General features: G+C 43.6%; 1 protein-coding gene across 1 annotated transcript in view; it reads right to left on the reverse strand.

The window, feature by feature from the left end:
• Positions 1-2,604: 2,604 nt before the first annotated feature.
• LOC115476498 overlaps positions 2,605-23,738 on the reverse strand; it is a 78,583-nt gene continuing 57,449 nt past the window's right edge. Inside the window, exons 16-20 of the mRNA XM_030212899.1 lie at positions 21,370-21,483; positions 15,373-15,494; positions 10,204-10,326; positions 9,665-9,707; positions 2,605-2,941 (exon numbers count right to left, since the gene is read on the reverse strand). Of these exons, the coding sequence (XP_030068759.1) occupies positions 2,834-2,941; positions 9,665-9,707; positions 10,204-10,326; positions 15,373-15,494; positions 21,370-21,483 (510 nt within the window). The 3' untranslated portion in view covers positions 2,605-2,833. The remainder of the gene's footprint in view (positions 2,942-9,664; positions 9,708-10,203; positions 10,327-15,372; positions 15,495-21,369; positions 21,484-23,738) is intronic.

Consider the following 23,738-nt stretch of genomic DNA (forward strand, 5'->3'; position numbering starts at 1 on the left):
TGTGCATTCCCAGCTCCTTCCACCTTCCCTACATATAAAAGGCAGGTTGTTAAATCATTAAAAGAAAAAAAAAAAAAAACTCACAAGAAGTGCTCATTTTTGAGTCAATCCTTGCCAATGGCGGGATGTCTAAAACTCTAATTCAGTGAATGTGGGCAAACAGTAAACTCTAACACGTCGTCTAAAGGGAATATAAACATGTACAAACAAGAAAATCATGCAAATCCCATGACTGTTTGTGTGAAACAGTGGAAAGGATAATTATATTTCCTTATGCCGCCTGCACCGTCTGTATTCTTATTCTATGGTAATTCTGAGGCTGCTTTGTTTTTTTTTTTTTTTAATTACAGTAATAAATCCCAATTAATGAACTGTGCTCTCTTACAAGCCTCACATGTAATTGACCTAGGGCAGGGGGTTCTGAATCCAGTCCTTGAGATACACCCAGCCAGTCAGGTTTGGAGGTTACGCACAATGAATATGCATGAGATAAATTTGCATGCACCACCTCCACTTTATCCAAATCTCATGCATATTCATTGAGGGTATCCTGAAAATCTGGCTAGGTGTGTCCCACGGCCTGGGTTGAAAGACCTTGGATAATCCCACCGTATAAATCTTTCAAACTCATCTGATGCACGTTTGTCAAAAACGACAAAGAGAAACACAGTCGGCTCTCTTTTCTCTTTTGACAAATAGGAATCCTGTGACACGTTAGGTCAACGAACCTTTATTTATTTTACTTCTAAGCTAGAATCTCCATTGATTGTGATCTTGAATCCCAAATTGTGGACGAGTATGATTTTCATGTTATTTTTCCTCTTTTTGTTTCATTTAATAAATAATATTAAAATGTTTAATCATACTTTCTGTACACGTTTTCTTTTTTTTGCATGATCATTTTTGAAATTGATCAATAAAAAAAAAAAAAAAAAAGAAGAAAAACACACTTCTCAAATGGCTACTGGAATATTATCCTTCATAAAACACGAATGACAGCTTGGATAATGTGTAACAGATGACTGCAGTCTGTGGGTTCCTTCAAAATTACAGATTCAAATTAACCGTTTACAATATAAAAATACATGAAGGAAAGATATCTGTTTGGGGATGTAAAACATGCACAAATCCAAAATGAAGATCACATCTGTTCTGTCCTAGAAAACCTTCACACCATGAATATATCAACAGAACACAACCAAATCGAAATATTCTTCCAAAACTTGTGTAAACTCAACAAGGTCATGGTGGCCCCCTTAAGAATAAAATATTTCCATGTGAGCACCAGACAGGTGAATTATACCATAAAACACTTAGGGCCCTTTTACTAAGCCGCGTAAGAGTCTGAGTTTGCCCAATATGCACCAAATGGAGTTACCGCCCCAGCTACTGCATGGCTCGTGCGGTAATTCCATTTTTGGCGCTCATCCGATACACGCGGCTGAAAAAGTTTTATTTTCGGACGTGCGCCAAGTGGCATTTGGCACGCGTAGGTCATTACCGCCCGGTTACCACGCAAGACTTTACCGCTAGGTCGATGGCTGGCAGTAAGGTCGCAGACCCAAAATGGACGCGTGGCCATTTTCATTTTGCCGCATGTCCATTTTCAGCAAAAATTTTAAAAAGGCCTTTTTTTTTTTTACAGGCACTCTGAAAAATGGATCGGCGCGTGCAGAAAACCCGCGTCTACACTACCGCAAGCCATTTTTCAGCACACCTTAGTAAAAGAACCCCTTAGAAATCTTAACTTTAGGACAAGAGACCAACGTCTCCAGATGTAAGTGAAGAAACCTGACAAAATTTCTGAACACACACAAACCTCAAAACAACATATCTTGCACATGGGACAAATAACCACCCTGCCTTCAGAATAGATCATTGCAATCAAAATCAACTTCTAGGAAACCAATTGATATATGCTGAGCCAACAGCAGCTCTCAATGGTGTTGTACATGCAGTTAAACTGAAAGATTCCAAGGTTTAAATTTCCCAACTGCACTAGGCGTCTGCATCCAAAATATTTTGTACAGCCAAATACATTATACCTTGCAAATCCCTCTTCTGAGGCGTTATCCACTGAGGTCCTTTCTACAGATAGACTTCTTGTTTTTGGAACGGCATGAACTTGATAACCAGCGACACACACACATTCATGCATGTAATCTCCAAATTCTCATATTTTTTTCAACTTCACTTGTTTCAAATCCTGTTGAAAAGATTCCAGGTTTTGGTCAAAAACCTCAGTAATCAACGAATTGTTAATGGTGGAGCGATATCGATCCAGATCTTGAGTCTCACCAACCATCACAAGCGTAGTTTTAACTATTAAAATCATAGGGTCCGTTCCTTTTGTGCATGTTGGACTAGTGATATTTTGGCTTCTAACCAATGGGTCACCCCTTCGCCGGGCATGACGCTGGTCGCTCAGGAAAAATGGACTGGCTATTTACCATGGGGATGGGGGAGAAGGAAAGTTCAGACCTGAAAACGGCACAAAAGACTAACTGGTCAGCGTGGAGCTAGGAAACAGGACATGTCTGCAATTCTCTGTGGCACCAGAAGCTTGTTTTGACTGTGTTGCATTTGATATATACAACTACATTAAAATAGAAATCCTTTTTATTTTTCAAAATCAAGTGATAAAAGGCAAACGGGAGTCGTGTTTCATAGCCCTTTTTTTGTATATGTACACTGAAGACAGTTTATAAGAAATCGGTCTTTAAGCAGGTCTCTGTTTTTACTCCAGGCCTTTGGAAAGGACTGAGCAGAAGAGGCTGGATGAATTTCCAAGGCAGTGACGACCTCTGCTGGCTGCTGTTACAAAAGCTCTCATTTACTCCCCTATGGCAGGACTTATGCTTTTTTTCTGGAAAACTGCTATTTTGTCCTCGAGTTCATGTTGTTCCACAGGGGTCAACACACTGCACGAGACTGTTAAAACCTGTGCAGAGAAAGAGAAGTTACAATTCATTCAGTCATTCTTTTTCTTGACCTGTTTTCTCCTGCTTCTCTGGGCTTTCCGTTTAGCTCAAATAAGCCCTGGGATCTGCTTTTATGAACCTACATTCACAAGTGCTCTTATTTTGTACCCCCAACTCTCCTAACCCAGTCATCATACCTACAGCTGGGGGTCCATGAACCCAGGGGCGGCCCAAGACAATCTGCCGCCTGAGGTGAGGAATGAGCAGCTGCCCTGGCTCCTCCTCTGCCGCCCCCATGCCACACCACACCACGATCTGACATCTTCCTCCTTCCTTCCCCAACCCCCTTCTTCGAGTTTACCTTTTCTTGTTTTTTTAAAAGGCGGCAGTGACATTGGCAGCAGAGGCAGAGATTCCCATAGGCTACCCTGCCACCTTCTCTCTACTGTGGCCCACCTCTGAGGAAACAGGAAGTTACATCAGAGAGGCAGGCTGGAATAGAGAGGAGAGGCTGGGACCAGCAGCAGGGCAGCCTATGGGCATCGCTGCTGCTGCTATCACCACCTTTGAAATCACAAGAAAGTAAGAGGTAAGTTTGGAGAAGGTGGTTGGGGAAGGCAGGGTGGGGGGGGGGGGGGGTGATGCCACCTCTGAAGAGTGCTGCCTGAGGCCCCCACCTCAGTTGGCCAAATGGTAAGGCCACCCCCTTCATGAACCAGACGTCCTTCTAAAATCCTGCAATCAAAATTCAATCAGCAGCTGTCACCACTGCATGGTTTAGGACTCCTTTCACAGCATCTCCAGCCCAACTCAGAAGTCTGAACAACACTCTGGGCAAGTCACTTAACCCTCCATTGCCCCATGTAAGCCGCATTGAGCCTGCCATGAGTGGGAAAGCGCAGGGTACAAATGTAACAAAATAAAATAGATACTATTGGAGATTCTACATGGAATGTTGCTACTTTTGGAGATTCTACATGGAATGTTGCTATTCCACTAGCAACATTCCATGTAGAAGGCTGCGCAGGCTTCTGTTTCTGTGAGTCTGACGTCCTGCACGTACGTGCAGGACATCAGACTCACATAGCAGAAGCCTGCGCGGCCACATTGATGATCTGCAAGGGCTGACATCTACATGGAATGTTGCTAGTGGAATAGCAACATTCCATGTAGAATCTCAAATAGTAGCAACAGTGGAGGAGTGGCCTAGTGGTTAGGGTGGTGGACTTTGGTCCTGGGGAACTGAGGAACTGAGTTCGATTCCTGGCACAGGCAGCTCCTTGTGACTCTGGGCAAGTCACTTAACCCTCCATTGCCCCATGTAAGCCGCATTGAGCCTGCCATGAGTGGGAAAGCGCAGGTTACAAATGTAACAAAAATAAAATAGATACTATTGGAGATTCTACATGGAATGTTGCTATTCCACTAGCAACATTCCATGTAGAAGGCTGCGCAGGCTTCTGTTTCTGTGAGTCTGACGTCCTGCACGTATGTGCAGGACATCAGACTCACAGAAGCAGAAGCCTGCGCGGCCACATTGGTGATCTGCAAGGGCCGACTTCTACATGGAATGTTGCTAGTAGAATAGCAACATTCCATGTAGAATCTCAAATAGTAGCAACAGTGGAGGAGTGGCCTAGTGGTTAGGGTGGTGGACTCTGGTCCTGGGGAACTGAATTTGATTCCCACTTCAGGCACAGGCAGCTCCTTGTGATTCTGGGCAAGTCACTTAACCCTCCATTGCCCCATGTAAGCCATATTGAGCCTGCCATGAGTGGGAAAGCGCGGGGTACAAATGTAACAAAAAAAAAATATATATGGTATTCAAACTCAGGCACAGACACTGAACCAGGAGGATGGCTTAAAATTCATTATAAGACACAGAAGAATTAAGGTCCTGAAGACAGCATTTGGAGAATTTGAACTATATAGGCTGTGCGAGCAAATGTCCAGTCTGCCTTTTTTTTGGTGTGTGAGGGGGGGAAGGGATGTAGACATTAAGGAAGTCTAATTTGCAGGGGGGTTGAGAGGGACATTAGGGGGTACTATCCTCAATGCCCCCCCCCCTCCAAAGTACACCTATACAATAAAGTCTAGTACAACTGATGTCAGGTCCTACAAAGACTCTTTGTCCAGTCAGTGTGAGAGGTCCTGGTCCTCTGCAGAACCTTCTAATTTCACAAATGAGAAACAGAGAGCTGTATGGAGTATGTTTTCCCCTCAAAAAACGACTTCAAGGGAAACAAGCTGCCCCAACTCTCATGCAGTGCAATTGTCTGCTGGTGTATAAATGTGAAACTTGGGTAACATTTTGTTCTTGATCTTTCTTTTTTTTGTAATGAATGCCAGGATTTTTTCTCATCTTTCTGGCACCTCATCACTGACCATCAGCCACAGACTGCAGCTCCCTTTGGACTTAGGACCTGTGAATTTCAATCTGGTCATGGGGGTGTCACATCAATAACATCCTGCTGGGGGTGTGAGAAGCAGGAACCAGATTTAGGAATTGAACTGGGTCTTCCACTGGTCGTAAGGAGAGGGCCTGCAGGTTACACGAAAGCTTTGGAAACTGAATCCTCCGTGCTGCCTGAAAAATCACATACATTGAACATCTATAAGGCAAAAGAGAATATAATGGCTTCTAGCTACCTATAGGCATCTTGCATCCTGATTAAGGGCTGGAGGTGAAGGGGTTTTGTCTCTACAGCCTATTGGTTAGTGCAGCTGACTTTGATCCTGGGGAACTGGGTTCGATTCCCACAGCAGCTCATTGTGACTGTGGGCAAGTCACTTAACCCTCCATTGCCCCTGGTACAAAATAAGTACCTGAATATATGTAAACCGCTTTGAATGTAGTTGCAAAATACCACAGAAAGGCGGTATATCAAGTCCCATTTCCCTTTCCCTTTCTTGCTATCATGAAGAGAGAGCTATTAAACACTTGTGAAAGGCGGGATTTAATGACCCTGTGGGGCTTCTTTTAACTTCACACACCATATTACTATGCAAATCCACCCTCCTCGTCAGAGGATCAACACTGCAGTAGTATTGGAGAAAAGTAGGAATAAATCCTGCACAGCCAATCTCTTCCCGCTGTCTGTTCTCTCTCCAATTGTACAGCCCTTTTAAATCACAGAGAAAATGACAACTAGAACAAAGTGGCAGGACAAAGGAGAAATTAGGTCTTACCTGATAATTTTCTTTCCATTAGTACTTCACAACACTAATCCAGAACCTGTGGGATAGTTGTCTCCATCAACCAGCAGGTGGAGACAGAGAGCTGAAAACTGAGCTGAAATACAGCTCTCTTGGCATCCAGTCCAGCTCTTCAGTATTTACATAAACAAGCAGTAAGGACAAATTAAGAATAAGTACAACAATCATAAACAACTCACTAATCTAACACTAACCAGATGAGCAAACATGTGCAAATCTCTCTCATCTCTGGACAATTTGTAGAGACCAAGAGATATGCAGGAAGCACCATGCAAGATGACAGTCTGACCCATTACTTCGCACCGACTAAACATTAGGCATTAGCTGCTCTAGCTGACTGAAGGAAGACTTCCTGTCTGCACGAAAGGAAGACTGGCATGCTTAAAAGTGGGACTTCTGACCACATTGCTGAAGACCAGGCTGGTACCATCTGCTGTCTCGAAATCGAGATCAAGAGTCCCCTGAAGATGGACGACCAGAGTCTTTTGGCTTATCTTCTGGCAACCGCTGTGGCTTAGTTTCCCCCACAGAAATCCAGTCCAAGGTATCTGCCTGCCTCTCTGACATTGCTACCTGGATGTTTCACCACCACCTGAAACTCAATATGTCCAAAACTGAACTCCTTATCTTCCCTCCTAAACCAACCTCTCCCCTTCCCCCATTCTCTATTTCTGTCGACAACACGCTCATTCTTCCTGTCTCGTCTGCTCGCAACCTTGGGGTCATCTTCGACTCCTCCCTCTCCTTCTCTGCACATATTCAACAGATTGCTAAAACCTGTTGTTTCTTCCTTTATAACATCGCCAGAATTCGCCCTTTCCTTTCTGAACTCGCTATCAGAACCCTCATCCACACTCTCATCACCTCTCGCTTAGACTACTGCAACTTGCTTCTTTCAGGTCTTCCACTCAGCCATCTCTCTCCTCTTCAATCTGTTCAAAACTCTGCCGCACGATTAATATTTCGCCAAAGTCGTTATGCCCATATCAGCCCTCTCCTGAAATCACTTCACTGGCTCCCTATCTGTTTCCGTATACAATTCAAGCTCCTCTTGTTGACCTATAAGTGCATTCACTCTGCAGCCCCTCACTACCTCTCCACCCTCATCTCTCCCTACACTCCTTCCCTAGAACTCCGTTCACTAGGCAAATCTCTCCTAATTGCACCCTTCTTCTCCATCGCTAACTCCAAACTCTGCTCCTTCTATCTCGCTGCACCTTATGACTGGAATAGGCTTCCTGAGTCATTACGTCTAGCTCCATCCCTGGTTGCCTTCAAATCCGGGCTAAAGGCCTACCTGTTTGATACTGCTTTCGACTCCTGACTTGAAACTTTTATCTTATCCTTGTGTGTCCTTCTATCTGTCCTTCCCTTATCCTTTTTGGTCCTGTCTGTTTGTCCTGATTTAGATTGTAAGCTCTTTTGAGCAGGGACTGTCTTCTTCATGTTCAATTGTAAAGCGCTGCGTACGACTGGTAGCGCTATAAAAGTGATTTATAGTAGTAGTTTATAGTACTTCTTTCACCAAGTTACCGATGTCTTCTCCAAATAGCCACTTGCCCCAAAAGGGCAGTTTAACTAGACATGATGCTGCATCTGCTGCCCCATGTCGCGACCAGAGTTGCTGATGTGCCGCAACAGCCAAAGACATTCTGTGGGCCATAACCTGTAACATGTCATAAACAGCATTCACCAGGTAGGCCAACGCCACTTCCAGTTGGGCCTTATGGTGCCCGTCTTGCATTGCAGATTGATGATGCCACTTTAGGAATGCTCTAGCCCGAAATGAGCTGCACACTGTCACTTGAAGGCCCACAGAGGCCACTTCAAAGGCTTGTTTCAGTGAGCCTTCTAGCTTCCTATCATGTAGGTCATTGCCCCCTTGCGTAACAAGAGGGTCCACCCTGTGAAGCTGCAATTTCTCTTTCTCCTCCAGAACCAATGGGTAGAGGCGAGCCATAGGTCTTCCAACTCAGCTCCGCATGTGGTGAGATCCATTTGGCTGTAATCAGGTCCTGATTGTCTGGATGCATTGGAAAGGCCTTAGAAGGACACTCATGACTGACGAAGATAAAACTCCTCATGCCGAAGCAGAAGGCTCCTCAATGGACCACCAATTCCTCAAAATAAAGTACTGAACTTCTCTTTATGAAACAACCTCAGTACTTTTGGAGCTCTCCCTCTTCGAACGGCTCTTTCAAGGATGGCTCCTCTGAATAGACTGAGGCCACAACAGAAAAGAAGCAGAGACAGACCTCCAGGAGTGGACAGATGAGGTTATACAAGATCTCTCAGGAGTGGAGGGGCAGCAGGGCGAGAAACTGAAGCACCTTGCAGCAACTCCGACTGTCCCTGCTTCAGTAAATAGGCCTGGTGTAAGAGCAATATAAACTCTGGAGAAAACAAAGACCCTGATGCAGCTGAATGCTCCCTGAGGTTGTAAAATGATGGCTGTGCCTCACTGCCAGTCGGCCCTGACAAAATGGCGCCTGTTCCGCACTCTCCTGTATCAAACTGTGCACCTGTCCTGCTGGAGAGCCCTAAGTCCTCTGCATATTCGGATGATGCGCCAAATCTGAAGACGTGCTGCCGCCAACCATTTGCCCCACATCCCATTGGATTCCCAGCTTGCACGCACTGCAACACCCTGATGTCAGCTGGTGGGTTTCACAGCGGGAAAACCCAACTGGACCAGGAGCAAATCACTCAGAACTAGAGGCTGAAAAGTGTGACCATCCACCTGACGGAGATAGAAAATACTGAGGAGCTGGACTGGATGCCAAGAGAGATATCTTAGCTCAGTTTTCAGTTCTCTTATCTCCACTTGCCGGTTGATGGACACAACTATCCTACAGATTCTGGATCAATGGAAAATTATGTAAGGGAAAAGGCAAACGAACCTTTTCCGGAGATGGGAAGGTGGTAGAACGAGAGGACATGAAATGAGATTGAAGGGAGGCAGACTCAAGAAAAATGTCAGGAAGTATTTTTTCACGGAGAGAGTAGTGGATGCTTGGAATGCCCTCCCGCGGGAGGTGGTGGAAATGAAAACGGTAACGGAATTCAAACATGCGTGGGATAAGCATAAAGGAATCCTGTGCCGAAGGAATGGATCCTCAGGAGCTTAGGATCGGGAGGCGGGGCTGGTGGTTGGGAGGCGGGGATAGTGCTGGACAGACTTGTACGGTCTGTGCCAGAGCCGGTGGTGGGCAGCGGGACTGGTGTTTGGGAGGCGGGGATAGTGCTGGACAGACTTGTATAGTCTGTGCCCTGAAGAGGACAGGTACAAATCAAAGTAGGGTATACACAAAAAGCAGCAAATATGAGTTATCTTGTTGGGCAGACTGGATGGACCGTGCAGGTCTTTTTCTGCCGTCATCTACTATGTTACTGGTTAACAGGAGCAGCTTGCCACACTGATCCGATCTATCTTCCATATTCAGGATATCCTAAACTAACAGGGATCAGCAAAGGTCTTGTATTGAGGTGGCTAATCAACTGGAAGATAAGGTAGAGAAAGCACTTACTCTGTTCTTAAGAAAATTAGCAACATAAGGAGTCCATGAAAATCTGAAATACAAAACCAAAAGAAGTTAAATTCATTTTCTGACGTGTCTGAAAGGAGAAGACAACAGCAGCTGCAATCTGAGTTTTCCAAAAATCCCTAAATACCTATCAGTGGTTCCAAGATCTTTTAGCATATGAACAAAATAAAAGAAGTTTAAGGTCTGAACAGAAAAGGTTGTGCTTTCTGTAATTGTATGTACACTGCTAAAAAAAAAGTCAAATAGCTAAGTGTGACAAAGCCAGAGTCTGAACATAGTGACCAGTAGGGAGGGGGAATGGGCAGAGACTGAACCAGGTCCTGGGCTACTGCGGCAGGAAGAGGGGAAAAGGCAGACAGTGATTAAATTCTGGGCTTTGGAAGTGCTACACAGTGTAAGACTTAAGTGCATTCACAGCGCCTGCTTCAAATCCCTCCTTACATATCCTCAAAACAGAAGCAATGTTACTTGTACATTGTGTGCAGTGTTTAAATTCTATTATTGTAACAAACCAAACTTACTGGCTGAAGTTCTCCAGGATAATATTCATGATGACAAAGGCAGCTGAACGCATCATGACGTGGTTATGCGTTATGAATAAGGTGATCAGCTGACCCACATACAGAGGGCCCTGTTTATTCCATCTGATCGGTTATGTGAAGAAAAGGAACAGACAGGATTTAGATTATATTCCAGCTTCCACATCAAACGTCTTATCAAAACGCCAAAGAAATTTGAGGGACAGTGATCCTGCTTTCTGACTGGTTGATACAGCAGACAATCAATGCTTACTACCATGGTTACAATGGCAATCCCACAGTAGAAAGGAAGCATCAATCTACCGCCTTCCCAGCCGTAACTGCTACCTGCAGACTGACACCCTCTCTTTTATGGCTCTTGGTACTTATTCAGCATCAGCCTTGGGCAGAAATGATCAAACGCTTCCCCTGCAGAACAGCAGATAATTGAGAAAGTTGTCACTTCGGCCAACAAGAGAGCAGTAGGGCTGTTTGACTGCCAAGCCATCTTGAGAGTTTTAGCCAGCAATGGAAAAAATAGACTAGTGCCCAAGTTTTCTAAAAGCAATAAAACTATGCTCGACCACCTAAATTTTCAGAAAGCACTAAAGACAGACCTGTTCAGAAGAGCTTACCCCAAACGACCCAACATAAAAATGCCTGTTCACCTGCGACACAATGCAACCAAAGACTGTAAGGGACATTACCCGACTCTTCTTCCCCCTTTTCCTCTCTAAGTTCCCCCAACTGTACCTACCTTACATGTACCTCATTCTACCACAATATCACTTTGCATTCATTCATACTATGTATTTGTTCAAACCGTAACCGGATAACGCCATTAACGGTTATATGTAAGCCACATTGAGCCTGCAAAAGGTGGGAAAATGTGGGCTACGTATGTAATAATAATAATAATAATATACAGGTTTTCAGAGGCAGGGCACAAAAATATTTTGCTGTAATTATTTTGCCTTCTCTCCTCTTCAACCTCTATTTATATACACTACCTACATGCCTAATAGCTGAATAATGCCACCTCTTTCGAATCTGTCCCCCAGTTTCTCCTTTTCTGATCAAGCAGTGAACACTGCAGCACCTCAGTTAGGACTCAAGTGAGCAGCAAAAACCAGGTTTCAATTTTCCACCCTTGAATATGCCTTTAGTCACGGAGACCCAGATTAAATTCCTGGACCTGGCTCCTGTTTCTCATTCTGGTAAAGGTAGGGATACTGCACAGGAAGGATTTACAACCCCTGGCACCAACCACAATACTTACTGATTAACTCAAGAGCAAGGCTTATACTGCCCTCTGGAGGGGATCCACTGTCTATGCCTCTCAAATAGTGCCCTATTGTAATAACTGTGAAAGATGGACGGAAGGGGAGGAGTGGCCTAGTGGTTAGAGTGGTGGACTTTGGTCCTGGGGAACTGGGTTCGATTCCCACTGCAGGCACAGGCAGCTCCTTGTGACTCTGGGTAAGTCACTTAACCCTCCATTTCCCCAGGTACAAGTAAGTACCTGTATATAATATGTAAGCCGCATTGAACCTGCTATGAGTGGGAAAGCGCGGGGTACAAATGTAAGGGGAAAAAAAAAAAGATGGACGAAAGGGGAAAGATGGACGGAAGGAGGCAGAAACAGATATCACACAAGTTACTAAAAATACCCAGGTACATGAAACTGAAAGCTCATGGCCCCAGCTGGGAAAGGTTCCAATTTGGTTGGTAGTCCAAAGGAGTAGGGCGAAGCTTCCAGAATAAAAAAAAAAAACAAAATAGTGACATTAGGGAACTCATAAAGGACAAATAACTGGTTTTAGAAACCAAGAAAGAAGTGACATCATCAGACCCGATGCAAGCCTGATCCGGGAACTCAGCTGCACTTACTTTATATAAGGTTGGTCACCGTGGGATCTGTACTGGGACTGATGCTATTCGACATGGAATTGGGAATGACAAGTGAGGTGATTCAATTTGCAGATGACACAAAACTATTCAAAATTGTTAAACGCATACAGGAAGACTTTAGGAAGTTGGAAGACTGGGCATCCAAATGGCAGATGAAATGTAATATGCACAAATGCAAAGTGATGCACATTGGAAGGAATAATCCTAATCATAGTTACCTGATGCTATGGTCCACCTTAGAAGTCAGCACCCAAGAAAAAGATCTAGGTGTCATCATGGACAATACACTGAAATCTTTCCTCATTGTGTGGCGGCGGCCAAAAAAGCAAAAGGATGCTAGAAATTATTAGGAATAATGCCTCTGTATCACTCCATGGTATGACCTCACCTTCAGTATTGTATACAATTCTGGTCATCAAATCTCAAAAAAGAATTATAAAAGGTTCGAAGGTGGGTGACCAAAATGATTAAGCAGATGGAGCTCCTCTCACATGAGAAAACGCTTAAGAGTTTAGGGCACTTCAGACGGCCGAGGGGGAGATATGATAGAGGTCTGAGTAGAGTAGAACAGGTAAACATGAATCGATTTTTTACTCTCATAAAGTACAAAAAGACTAGGAAAAAAAAATCAATGAAGTTACATGGTAATACTTTTAAATGAATAGGAGAAAATATTTTTTCACTCAACGAATAGTTAAACTCTGGAATTTGTTACCGGAGGATGTGGTAACAGCAGTTGGAATATCGGGGTTTAAAAATGGTTTGGACAAGTTCCTGGAGGAAACAGTCTATAATCTGCTATTAAGAGAGACATAGGGAAAGTCACTACTTACTAGTGTGGAATCTTGCTACTCTTTGGGGTTCTGCACGGAATCTTGCTACTCTTTGGGATTCTGTCAAGTACTTGTGTCCTGTATTGGCCACTGTTGGAAGTAGGATACTGGGCTAGATGGACCATCGGCCTGACTCAGTATGGTTATTCTTATGTTCTTAAGAGTTAAGCGGTTTCAACTCCCTCAAAACAAGCATGAGGTGATCAAGACAGCTTTCCCTTAGAGGGTCTGAAATAGCAGTAAAATGTTAAAACTATAGACTTAAATGAGTTTGCCAACTTGACAGAGAACCCACTAAGATGGCATGTGGGAGATGCCGCTTGAATTGCCAGTTGATTAAAATTCTGATGAGCACATCTTGCCAGGAGAACTGCGCAACCTGCTTTTCAGCTTTTTTTAAAAAAGAGAGACTGCAGCAGTGCAGAACAAGTTATCTTCAATGGTCACAGATCTTGACTCAGACATAACAGATGCAATGACGAACAGGCGGATGCTCTATGATCTGTGGAGGGCCAGGTGCAAAAGTCATGTAAAGTGAATTCAGATTTAACATATAAGCCTGAGGATGTGGAGAACTGCAGCAGACAAAGCAATTTATGGAGTGCCAGATTCTGAGGAGTAGGGGAATACAGAGGGTTGACGGCACAGGGTGATATCTGTGTTGAGTTGGACTGAGTGATCAGGTCAATGGGGAGGGACAGTGTGGACAAACTTGCCCCGAGGCATTATTGCTTGTTACCATAGCTAGAAGTTAAAGGAGAGAGTGGCGGAAAAATGATATCAATGAACTCAGTGCCATGATCAAATGAAATTTCCAAAGAATATCATTCAAAGATCTGCAGGCCTCTCTAGTCACAGCTAAGGTTCCATGAATTCACCACCCTTTCCATGAAGAAATATTTCCTCAGGTTACTTCTGAGTCTATCTCCTTTCACCTTCATCCTATGCCCCCTTGTTCCAGAGCTTCCTTTGAATTGAAAGATTCGCCTCCTATGCATTTATGCTACATAAGTATTTTAATGTCTCTATCATATCTCCCCTCTCCCGCCTTTCTTCCAAAGTATACATATTGAGATCATTAAGTCTGTCCCCATACACTTGTGTAAGAAAAGTGGAATTTAGAAACCATCTGTAAGAGGATGGGAAGCAAGAAGCTACAGGCAAACCTTGAAAACGTAAGAGCAGAACTGAAGGATTTGCAACTTGAGGGAATAGAGTATTAGCCGAGGTAGGTAAATGGAGAAGGGATCTCTGGCAGAAGGGGAATAGGAATAAGGGTTGGAAAGATGGCCAGAAGTGAGGATAGGTGAAACCAAGAAGCAGGGGGGGTGGGGATTTAAGGGGGTGGGTGGGAAAAGAAGGGATCATGGAACAGGGAGATGGTTCTGTGAAGGACAGAGGGAGAGATGATGACATCCTACAGTCTCTTCAATCCCTTCAACTCGCTCTGCCCACATGCTCACCTCTAATTTGCTCACTCTTCTCATCTTCCTGTACATGAGGTTCCATCACTCCTTCCTCACCCTACAGCACCTCTGACTGCCCCCACCTTTCATCTTGTCCCGCTACCCAACCCACAGGCTTTCAAATGTCTTCAATTGTTCTCTCCCTCTCACAACTCATCGCTCATCAGATTCCCTCACGTTCTCATTCCACCCCTCCCCTCACATCCATCTTCCCACTCCACCCACTACCTCTCTAAACCTCCTTTTCCGATTCCCTTGCTCATGCTCCCATGATTAGGCTGATTGTCAGGACGATGACGACAACAGTGGCAGTGTAGCACATCCAACCTCATCCTTCTCCTCTGCTGCTCAGGTGGTCAAAGTGTCTTGAACTGCATTGATCACAGTACTGCCAAGCAATTCAGAATGCAAAACTTTGGGCCTGTCGGCAGAGGAGGAAGAGAAGGCAGAGGGAGGTGCCAAACTGCTAGTGCCTTTCTCCTCCTCCTCCTCAAAAGGGGAGGAGAACCAAGACACAATGCTTTGACACTTGGGGACCAGCAACAGAAGAGACAAATACAGGCTGGGGTGCCACACTGCTGCTTTTGTCATTGTAACTACTGGGATCAGCACAGCACCGGGTGGGAAGGACCACAGCTATTCCCATCAATTCTGCACTATGACTGTAGGGTGGACTAGATAACGAGGCTTGTCAGGTTGACATATGGACACCCTGGGTTAGACTATGCCGGTAGCAAGTAGGTCCCCTCTTCTACTGTGTATCATGACATTGGCAGCAGGGGCTCTCAGTATATTAAGAACACATTAAGGTATTTCAATATATAGAAACTAGTCCCTAGTTGATGTTCTTTCATCTTTATTGTACTTACTGAGTGATATCTAATATCTGAACAAATGGTTCACTCTTTTTTAATACGTAACCCGCCTAGTATAATTTAATATAAAAGGGCAAACCTACTCACATTGTCCGTGCAAACAGGCTTTGGCTACACAGCTCTTGTTTAAATGCTGTGGAAAATTCATACAGCAGGTTTTCATTGAAACTAATACCTTCCAGGAGAAGCTTCAGGGCCCACAGATTGCTCTAAAGAAAGAAGAAGGGAAGAACTAATGAGGTATAAACAGAAGGCCAATAGATGCTTAAACAAACAAGCTTTCAGGCTGAAGGCCTCTTACTCTCAGGTGATCTTTAACCTAATATTTTTTTAATTGGATAAGATGGTGTTTTCTCTTCTACTGAAATACTGTCCGGTCCAGCCACACACATAAACACAAAATAAACTCCACTACTGAGCATGTGAATTTTACTGATACTTTTAAAAGCCACTGAATCCACAAGATGACAAAACAAGCTCCCCTCAAGATGTCAATACAGTGCTGAGCACAGGTTTTCCAGTTACTGATTTTGTACTCTCAAACAACCTGAGTTATACCAATTATATCCTTTCCTAATAGTGCAGGTGTAGCCTAGTGATTTGAGTGCTGGGATGAGAACCAGGAATGCCAACGTTTAAATCCGCTGATGTACTTTTGTGTTCTTAGGCAAGTCACTTAAATATCCAACACATCTGGTACAAACCAGGACAGGGATATTCATACTGAACCTAAATGGATCATGCTTTGAACTGAAAAAAATACCTCTTCAAAAAATTATACAGCCACAAAGCAGTGGCGTAGCCAAGGGTGGGCCCAGGCCCACCCAGTAGCAGCACACCTATGATGTGGCTGGCAGGGGGAATTCCCAAGCCCCACCAGCTGAAGACTCCCAACAATCGTCCATCCTGCATACCTTGTAAATAGAAGATCTTCGCCTGCAGCGACTGATACATACTGTTTGCACCACCCCCACAGCCTTCCCAATGATGTATTCCCGCCTATGTGGAAACAGGAAGTTGCATCAATGGGAAGGCTGTGGGGTCAACATGAACAGTGTGTATTAGTTGCTGCTCGCTGCTGGTGAAAATCTGCTATTTAAAAGGTATGTGGGAGAGGGGGGGGATGTTTGAGAGACCATATGGCATGCAGGTGAGAGAAGGAGAGACCAAATCACCTGTAGGACCATAGCAGGGTTCTTCTGCCCACGCATCTTGGGCTCAGGCCCACCCAAAATTGGGTGTCTGGCTACGCCCCTGCCACAAAGAACCTAGTCAAGTCACAACTATAAAACACGACTACAATTTCAATGTAAACTTTAAGCCACTTTGAACCGAAACTTGTTTTTGGATAACAGTGAGATACAAGAATGCATAAATAAATAAATAAATAAAAACTGCTACTGAGAAAGGCGTGAGCCAAATCTAAACACGACCAGGTTCAATGGTACAGTCTCAATGTATTTTCAAACTTATTTCAAAAGTAGTAACAGGAAGTGGCAAAAGACGAGCTCAAATTTCAAAACCACTACAGCTGGCTTCCACGAATTCTCAGAACCAGATTTAAGGGTCAAGCACACAATGCTTGCAAGGCTGTTTACTTACACACGTTAGAAATCATGCAACTGATCTCTAAACTTGACATGTCCAGCGCCTTCGACATGGTTAACCATGAAATACTACTACATATACTAGAATACTTCGGAGTAGGAGGCACAGTTCTCAAATGGTTCAAAGGATTCCTGACCACAAGATCATACCAAGTTACAACCAATGAGGACATGTCACCCCCATGGACACCTGAATGCGGAGTTCCCCAAGGATCCCCCTTATCACCAACTCTCTTCAACCTAATGATGATACCGCTAGCCAAACTTCTAGCCAACCAAAACCTCAATCCCTATATATATGCAGACGATGTCACGGTCTACATCCCATTAAAATATGATCTAAACGAAATCACCAACGAGATCAACCAAAGCCTCCAAACTATGCACTCCTGGGCGGATGCGTTCAAACTGAAACTCAACGCAGAGAAAACACAATGTCTTCTACTAACCTCACAACACAACAAAAACAACTACTCCAAAATAACCACACCATACTGTCCTCTTCCCATTGCATAAAACCTAAAAATTCTTGGAATGACAATCGACCGAAACCTCCCACTCGATACCCATGTGAAGAATACAACGAAGAAGATGTTCCACTCCATGTGGAAACTCAAAAGAGTAAAACCTTTCTTCCCGAGATATATCTTCCGCACCTTGGTACAGTCAACGGTAATAAGTCACCTGGACTACTGTAATGCACTATATGCTGGCTGCAAAGAACAGACTATCAAAAAACTTCAAACAGCCCAGAATACTGCCGCTAGACTCATATTTGGAAAACCTAAATATGAAAGTGCAAAACCCCTAAGAGAGAAACTTCATTGGCTCCCACTCAAAGAACGCATTGCGTTCAAGATTTGCATGATTGTACACAAAATCATTCATGCAGACGCCCCAATCTACATGCTAAACCTTGTGGACTTGCCTCCCAGAAACGCTGTAAGATCATCCCGCAAATTTCTCAATCTGCACTTCCCCAGCTATAAAGGACTAAAATACAAGCTGCTACATGCCACTACCTTCTCCTACTTGAGCATGCAGCTATGGAACGCTCTACCTACAGACCTGAAAGCTACTGACGATATAACAAACTTCCACAAATCTCTGAAGACACATCTCTTCCAAAAGGCCTATAAAGAAAACACATAACCTACAAACTACCTCAACAATCCACACAATTAATACAGCTCTCCTATATCCTACCTAACACCTTCCTCTATCTTCCCTCACCTAACCTTCAAACTTTAATAATTGTTCCCATTATCATGAAGTGATTCTGGTGACCCTCCCTTACCTAATCTTCAAACACTAAGAACTATACCTATTATCATGAAATAAAATGATGATGTCATTACCATACTCTGTAAGCCACATTGAGCCTGCAAATAGGTGGGAAAATGTGGGATACAAATGCAATAAATAATAATAAACATTTAAAATCTCCTGGAAGAAAAAGTTCAGAATATACAAAAAGCATAGCAAGGCTTTAGCTCCTATGGACTAAATTTAAGGACCATTAAAGTTTGATGATACAGTTTATGCTACCAGGTTAATCTACGAGAGTGGTCTTCATTAATTTTTAAGTTGGGGCCACTTTGCATTCTAATGAGATGGGGAGAGCCATCAAATATCTTCCCATTCGGAGCTGTTACACTGTTGACCAGGGTGTGTCAGACATCTATTCCCACCAGCCCACCTTCAAACTTTTAATTGGAAGTATATTCAAGGAGCTAGGCATTTCCAAATCCATTCTCTTCATCTACTCAGAAACGCTTTGTGTGGCTCTTCCCCATTTCTATCCTGAGCTTGGGTACAGAGGCAGAGATAGCAGAAGAAAAAGATTCACCACGGGAGTGATGTGAATAGTAGTCGTGAGTAATAATATGAGACTCTACCTCGTTTATAGTACACAAGTGTTTCTGGAGACATTCTCCTATGTATATTTTTGCTAGTTTTATCCTAGAAATAAGCAGTGGATTTTCCCCAAGTCCATCTTAATAATGGTTTATGGACGTCTTTTAGGAAGCTATCAAAACCTTTTAAACCCCGCTGCTTTTACTACATTCTCTGGCAAAGAATTCCAGAGTATAATCACATGTTGAGCGAAGAAATATTTTCTCGGATTTGTTTTAATTTTACTACTTTGTAGCTTCAATGCATGCCCCCTAGTCATAGTATTTTTGGAAAGAATAAACAAGCGATTCACGTCTACCCGTTCCACTCCACTCATTATTTTATAGACCTCTATCATTTCTCCCCTCAGCCTTCTCCTCTCCAAGTTGAAGAGGCCTAGCTGCTTTAGCTTTTCCTCACAGGGAACATAGTAACATAGTAGATGACGGCAGAAAAAGACCTACACGGTCCATCCAGTCTGCCCAACAAGATAATTTCACCTGTGCTACTTTTTGTGTATACCTTACCTTGATTTGTATCTGCCATTGTCAGGGCACAGACCGTATAAGTCTGCCCAGCACTAGCCCCGCCTCCCAACCACCAGCCCCGCCCTTTATCATTTTCACTGCCCTTCTCTGTACCTTTTCTAATTCCACTATATCTTTTTTGAGATGCAGTGACCAGAATTGCACATAGTATTCGAGGTGTGGTCGCACCATGAACCGATACAAAGGCATTATAATGTCCTCATTTTTGTTTTCTATTCCTTTCCTAATAATACCTAACATTCTATTTGCTTTCTTAGTCTCTGTCACACAGTGAGCAGAGGGTTTCAACGTATCATCAACGACGACACCTAGATCCCTTTCCTGATCGGTGACTCCTAACGTGGAACCCTTCATCACGTAACTATAGCTCAGATTCCTCTTTCCCACATGCTTCCCTTTGCACTTGCTCACATTAAAGATCATCTGCCATTTGGATGCCCAGTCTCCCAAGGTCCTCTTGCAATTTTTCACAATCCTCTTGCGATTTGACAACTTTGAATAAGTTTGTGTCGCCAGCAAATTTAAATTACCTCACTAGTTACTCCCATCTCTAGATCATTTATAAATATGTTAAAAAGCAGCGGTCCCAGCACAGACCCCTGGGGAACCCCACTATCTACCCTTCTCCATTGAGACTATTTAACCCTAATCTCTGTTTTCTATGTTTTAACCAGTTTTCAATCCACAAACCTCCTATCCCATGTCTTGCCAATTTTCTCTGGAGTCTTTCGTGAGGTACTTTGTCAAATGCCTTCTGAAAATCCAGACACAAAATATCAATTGGCTCACCTTTATCCACGTTTGCTCACCCCTTCAAAGAAATGTAGTAGATTGGTGAGGCAAGATTTCCGTTCACTAAATCCATGTTTGCTTTCTCTCATTAATCCATGCTTTTGAATATGCTCTGCAATTTTGCTCTTTATAATAGTCTTTACCATTTTGCCTGGCACCGATGTCAGGGACACCGGTCTGTAATTTCTCGGATCACCTCTGGAACTCTTTTTAAAAAAATCGGTGTTACATCATCTACCCTTCCAATCTTCCGGTATCATGCTTGATTTTAAAGATAAATTACATATTACTAACAATAGTTGCGCAAGTTCATTTTTCAATTCTATCAGTACTCTGGGATGAACACCATCCAGTCCAGGCGATTTGATACTCTTCAATTTGTCAAATTGCACCATTACATCTTCCAGGTTTACAGAGATTTCATTCCGTTTCTCTGACTCGTCAGCTTTGAAAACCATTTCTGGCAACCGCTATCTCTCTCGCATCTTTCTCGGTGAAGACCGAAGCAAAGAATTCATTTAATCTCTCCGCTACGGCTTTGTCTTCCCTGATTGCCCCTTTTACCCCTCAGTCATCTACTGGTCCGACTGATTCATTTGCCGGCTTCTTGCTTCTAATATACCTAAAAAGGTTTTTACTGTGTGTTTTTGCCTCCAACGCAATCTTTTTTTCAAAGTCTCTCTTTGCCTTCCTTATCAGCGCTTTGCATTTGACTTGACATTCCTTATGCCGTTTCTTATTATTTTCAGACGGATCTCTCTTCCATTTTCTGAAGGATTTTCTTTTAGCTCTAAACTGCTCTCTTCTATGAGCTTAATATTCAATATAAGAATCCCATCACCTATAAATCTAGGTTGGAAAGCATGCCCAAAGCCACACTTCAGCATAACATCCCCACCTGTTTACTTTGGAATTATCTCCTCTTTGAGAAGATGCAGGAAAATATGTATGTGAGCAAAAATGGTTCTTCTTTAGCTTCTAAGCCTTTTGCACATTTTTGGTCTACCTTTACTTGATCTTTATATCTGGAATTATACCACGCAAGGAGGAAAAAAAAGCAGACACAGAAACAAATGATTCTTCTGAAATACCTCACATGCAAATACATGGTAACAAAACAAACAAAACTAAAGCAAATCACTGTTCCAACATGAGGTCTGAAATTGGAAAGAGGTTTGACTAAATCAGTTTAGGTTAGCTTTTAGGAATAGACTTGTTTTGTGTTGAAATTGCTGACTTACCCCGAAAGCAAACACCATTTCTAGAACAGAGTTCAACGGTTGCTGGCCATCTAGGTCTAACAGTATCCGAACCACAGCTTGCACTGCAAGAATGAGCTCAGCTTCAAAATTCAGCTAATTGAGAAAATATCAAACAGAAATAAACTTGTGACTTATATAAATAAATTTGGGATTTATATATACAGTGCAAAGGTTATTTCTCATCTGAAGTGGCAGGACTGGGATCTGAACCCCAGATGTCATGACTCACTACACTACTTGAGCCATATTACTACTACTACTATTTAGCATTTCTATAGCGCTACAAGGCATACGCAGCGCTGCACAAACATAGAAGAAAGACAGTCCCTGCTCAAAGAGCTTACAGACAAAAAATAAAGTAAGTAAATCAAATCAATTAATATGTACAGGAAGGAAGAGAGGAGGGTAGGTGGAGGCGAGTGGTTACAAGTGGTTACGAGTCAAAAGCAATGTTAAAGAGGTGGGCTTTCAGTCTAGATTTAAAGGTGGCCAAGGATGGGGCAAGACGTAGGGGCTCAGGAAGTTTATTCCAGGCGTAGGGTGCAGCGAGACAGAAGGCGCGAAGTCTGGAGTTGGCAGTAGTGGAGAAGGGAACAGATAAGAAGGATTTATCCATGGAGCGGAGTGCACGGGAAGGGGTGTAGGGAAGGACGAGTGTGGAGAGATACTGGGGAGCAGCAGAGTGAATACATTTATAGGTTAGTAGAAGAAGTTTGAACAGGATGCGAAAACGGATAGGGAGCCAGTGAAGGGTCTTTAGGAGAGGGGTAGTATGAGTAAAGCGACCCTGGCGGAAGATGAGATGGGCAGCAGAGTTTTGAACCGACTGGAGAGGGGAGAGGTGACTAAGTGGGAGGCCAGCAAGAAGCAGATTGCAGTAGTCTAAACGAGAGGTGACAAGGGTGTGGATGAGGGTTTTGGCAGAGTGCTCGGAAAGAAAGGGGCGGATTTTACGGATGTTGTAAAGAAAGAAACGACAGGTCTTGCCGGTCTGCTGGATATGAGCAGAGAAGGAGAGAGAAGAGTCAAAGATGACCCCAAGGTTTCGAGCTGAGGAGACAGGGAGAATGAGAGAGCCATCAACAGAAATAGAAAACGGGGGGAGCGGGGAGGTGGGTTTGGGGGGGAAAATGAGAAGCTCGGTTTTGGTCATATTTAATTTCAGGTGGCGTTGAGACATCCAGGCAGCAATGTCAGACAAGCACGCTGAAACTTTGGTTTGGATGCAAGGTGAGATATCAGGGGTAGAAAGGTAGATTTGGGAGTCATCAGGATAGAGATGGTAGGAAAAGCCATGGGATGAGATTAATGAACCAAGGGAAGAAGTGTAGATAGAAAAGAGAAGGGGACCAAGAACAGAACCCTGAGGTACGCCGACAGGCAGAGGGATAGAAGTAGAAGAGGATCCACCAGAGTGAACACTAAAGGTGCGGAGGGAGAGGTAGGAAGAGAACCAGGAAAGGACAGAGCCCTGGAATCCAAGTGAGGACAGGGTATCGAGAAGTATGCTGTGATCGACAGTGTCAAAAGCAGCAGAAAGATCAAGAAGAATGAGGATGGAATATTGACCTCTGGATTTAGCCAGTAAAAGGTCATTGGAGACTTTAGTAAGCGCAGTTTCGGTTGAGTGGAGAGGGCGAAAACCAGATTGTAATGGGTCAAGAATAGCATGTGAGGAGAGAAAATCAAGGCAGCGGTGGTGAACAGCACGCTCAAGTAATTTGGAGAGAAAAGGAAGGAGGGAGATGGGTCGGTAATTAGAGGGACAAGTAGGGTCGAGTGAAGGCTTCTTAAGGAGAGGTGTGACCACAGCATGTTTAAAGGCAGCAGGGACAGTCGCAGTGGAAAGTGAGAGATTGAGAATGTGACAGATAAAAGGAATAAGAGTAGGAGAGATGGCATTAAGAAGGTGGGTGGGAATGGGATCAGAGGAACAGGTGGTACATTTTGAGGAAGAAAGGAGAAGTGTAGTTTCCTCAATAGTAACTTCAGGAAAGGAGGAAAGGGAATGAGGGGTAGGGGTAGGGCTTACTGCAAACTAAAATATAAACATGCCTGAACCAATGAGAGGCCGGTGATTCACATACTGAAGGTGAGGTTATTCCTAATGATTAATTACATCTTAAATATCTTCCTGTTTGCCAGCACCTTGCACCCAAGGAAATGGACTTCAGATTAGAACTATCACTGCTAAAGTTTCATGTTGTTTATTTGGATTTAGCACACGCCTTTTCAGTGGTACCTCAAAGAAACTACATTCAGCTGCAGTACTGCTTACCCTGTCCTCAAAGGGATCACGATCTAAGGGCATCATTTACTTACGTGCATTAGTGTTATGCAAATAACGT

The sequence above is a fragment of the Microcaecilia unicolor genome, chromosome 8 (assembly GCF_901765095.1).
Source record: "Microcaecilia unicolor chromosome 8, aMicUni1.1, whole genome shotgun sequence".
NCBI lineage: Eukaryota > Metazoa > Chordata > Amphibia > Gymnophiona > Siphonopidae > Microcaecilia > Microcaecilia unicolor.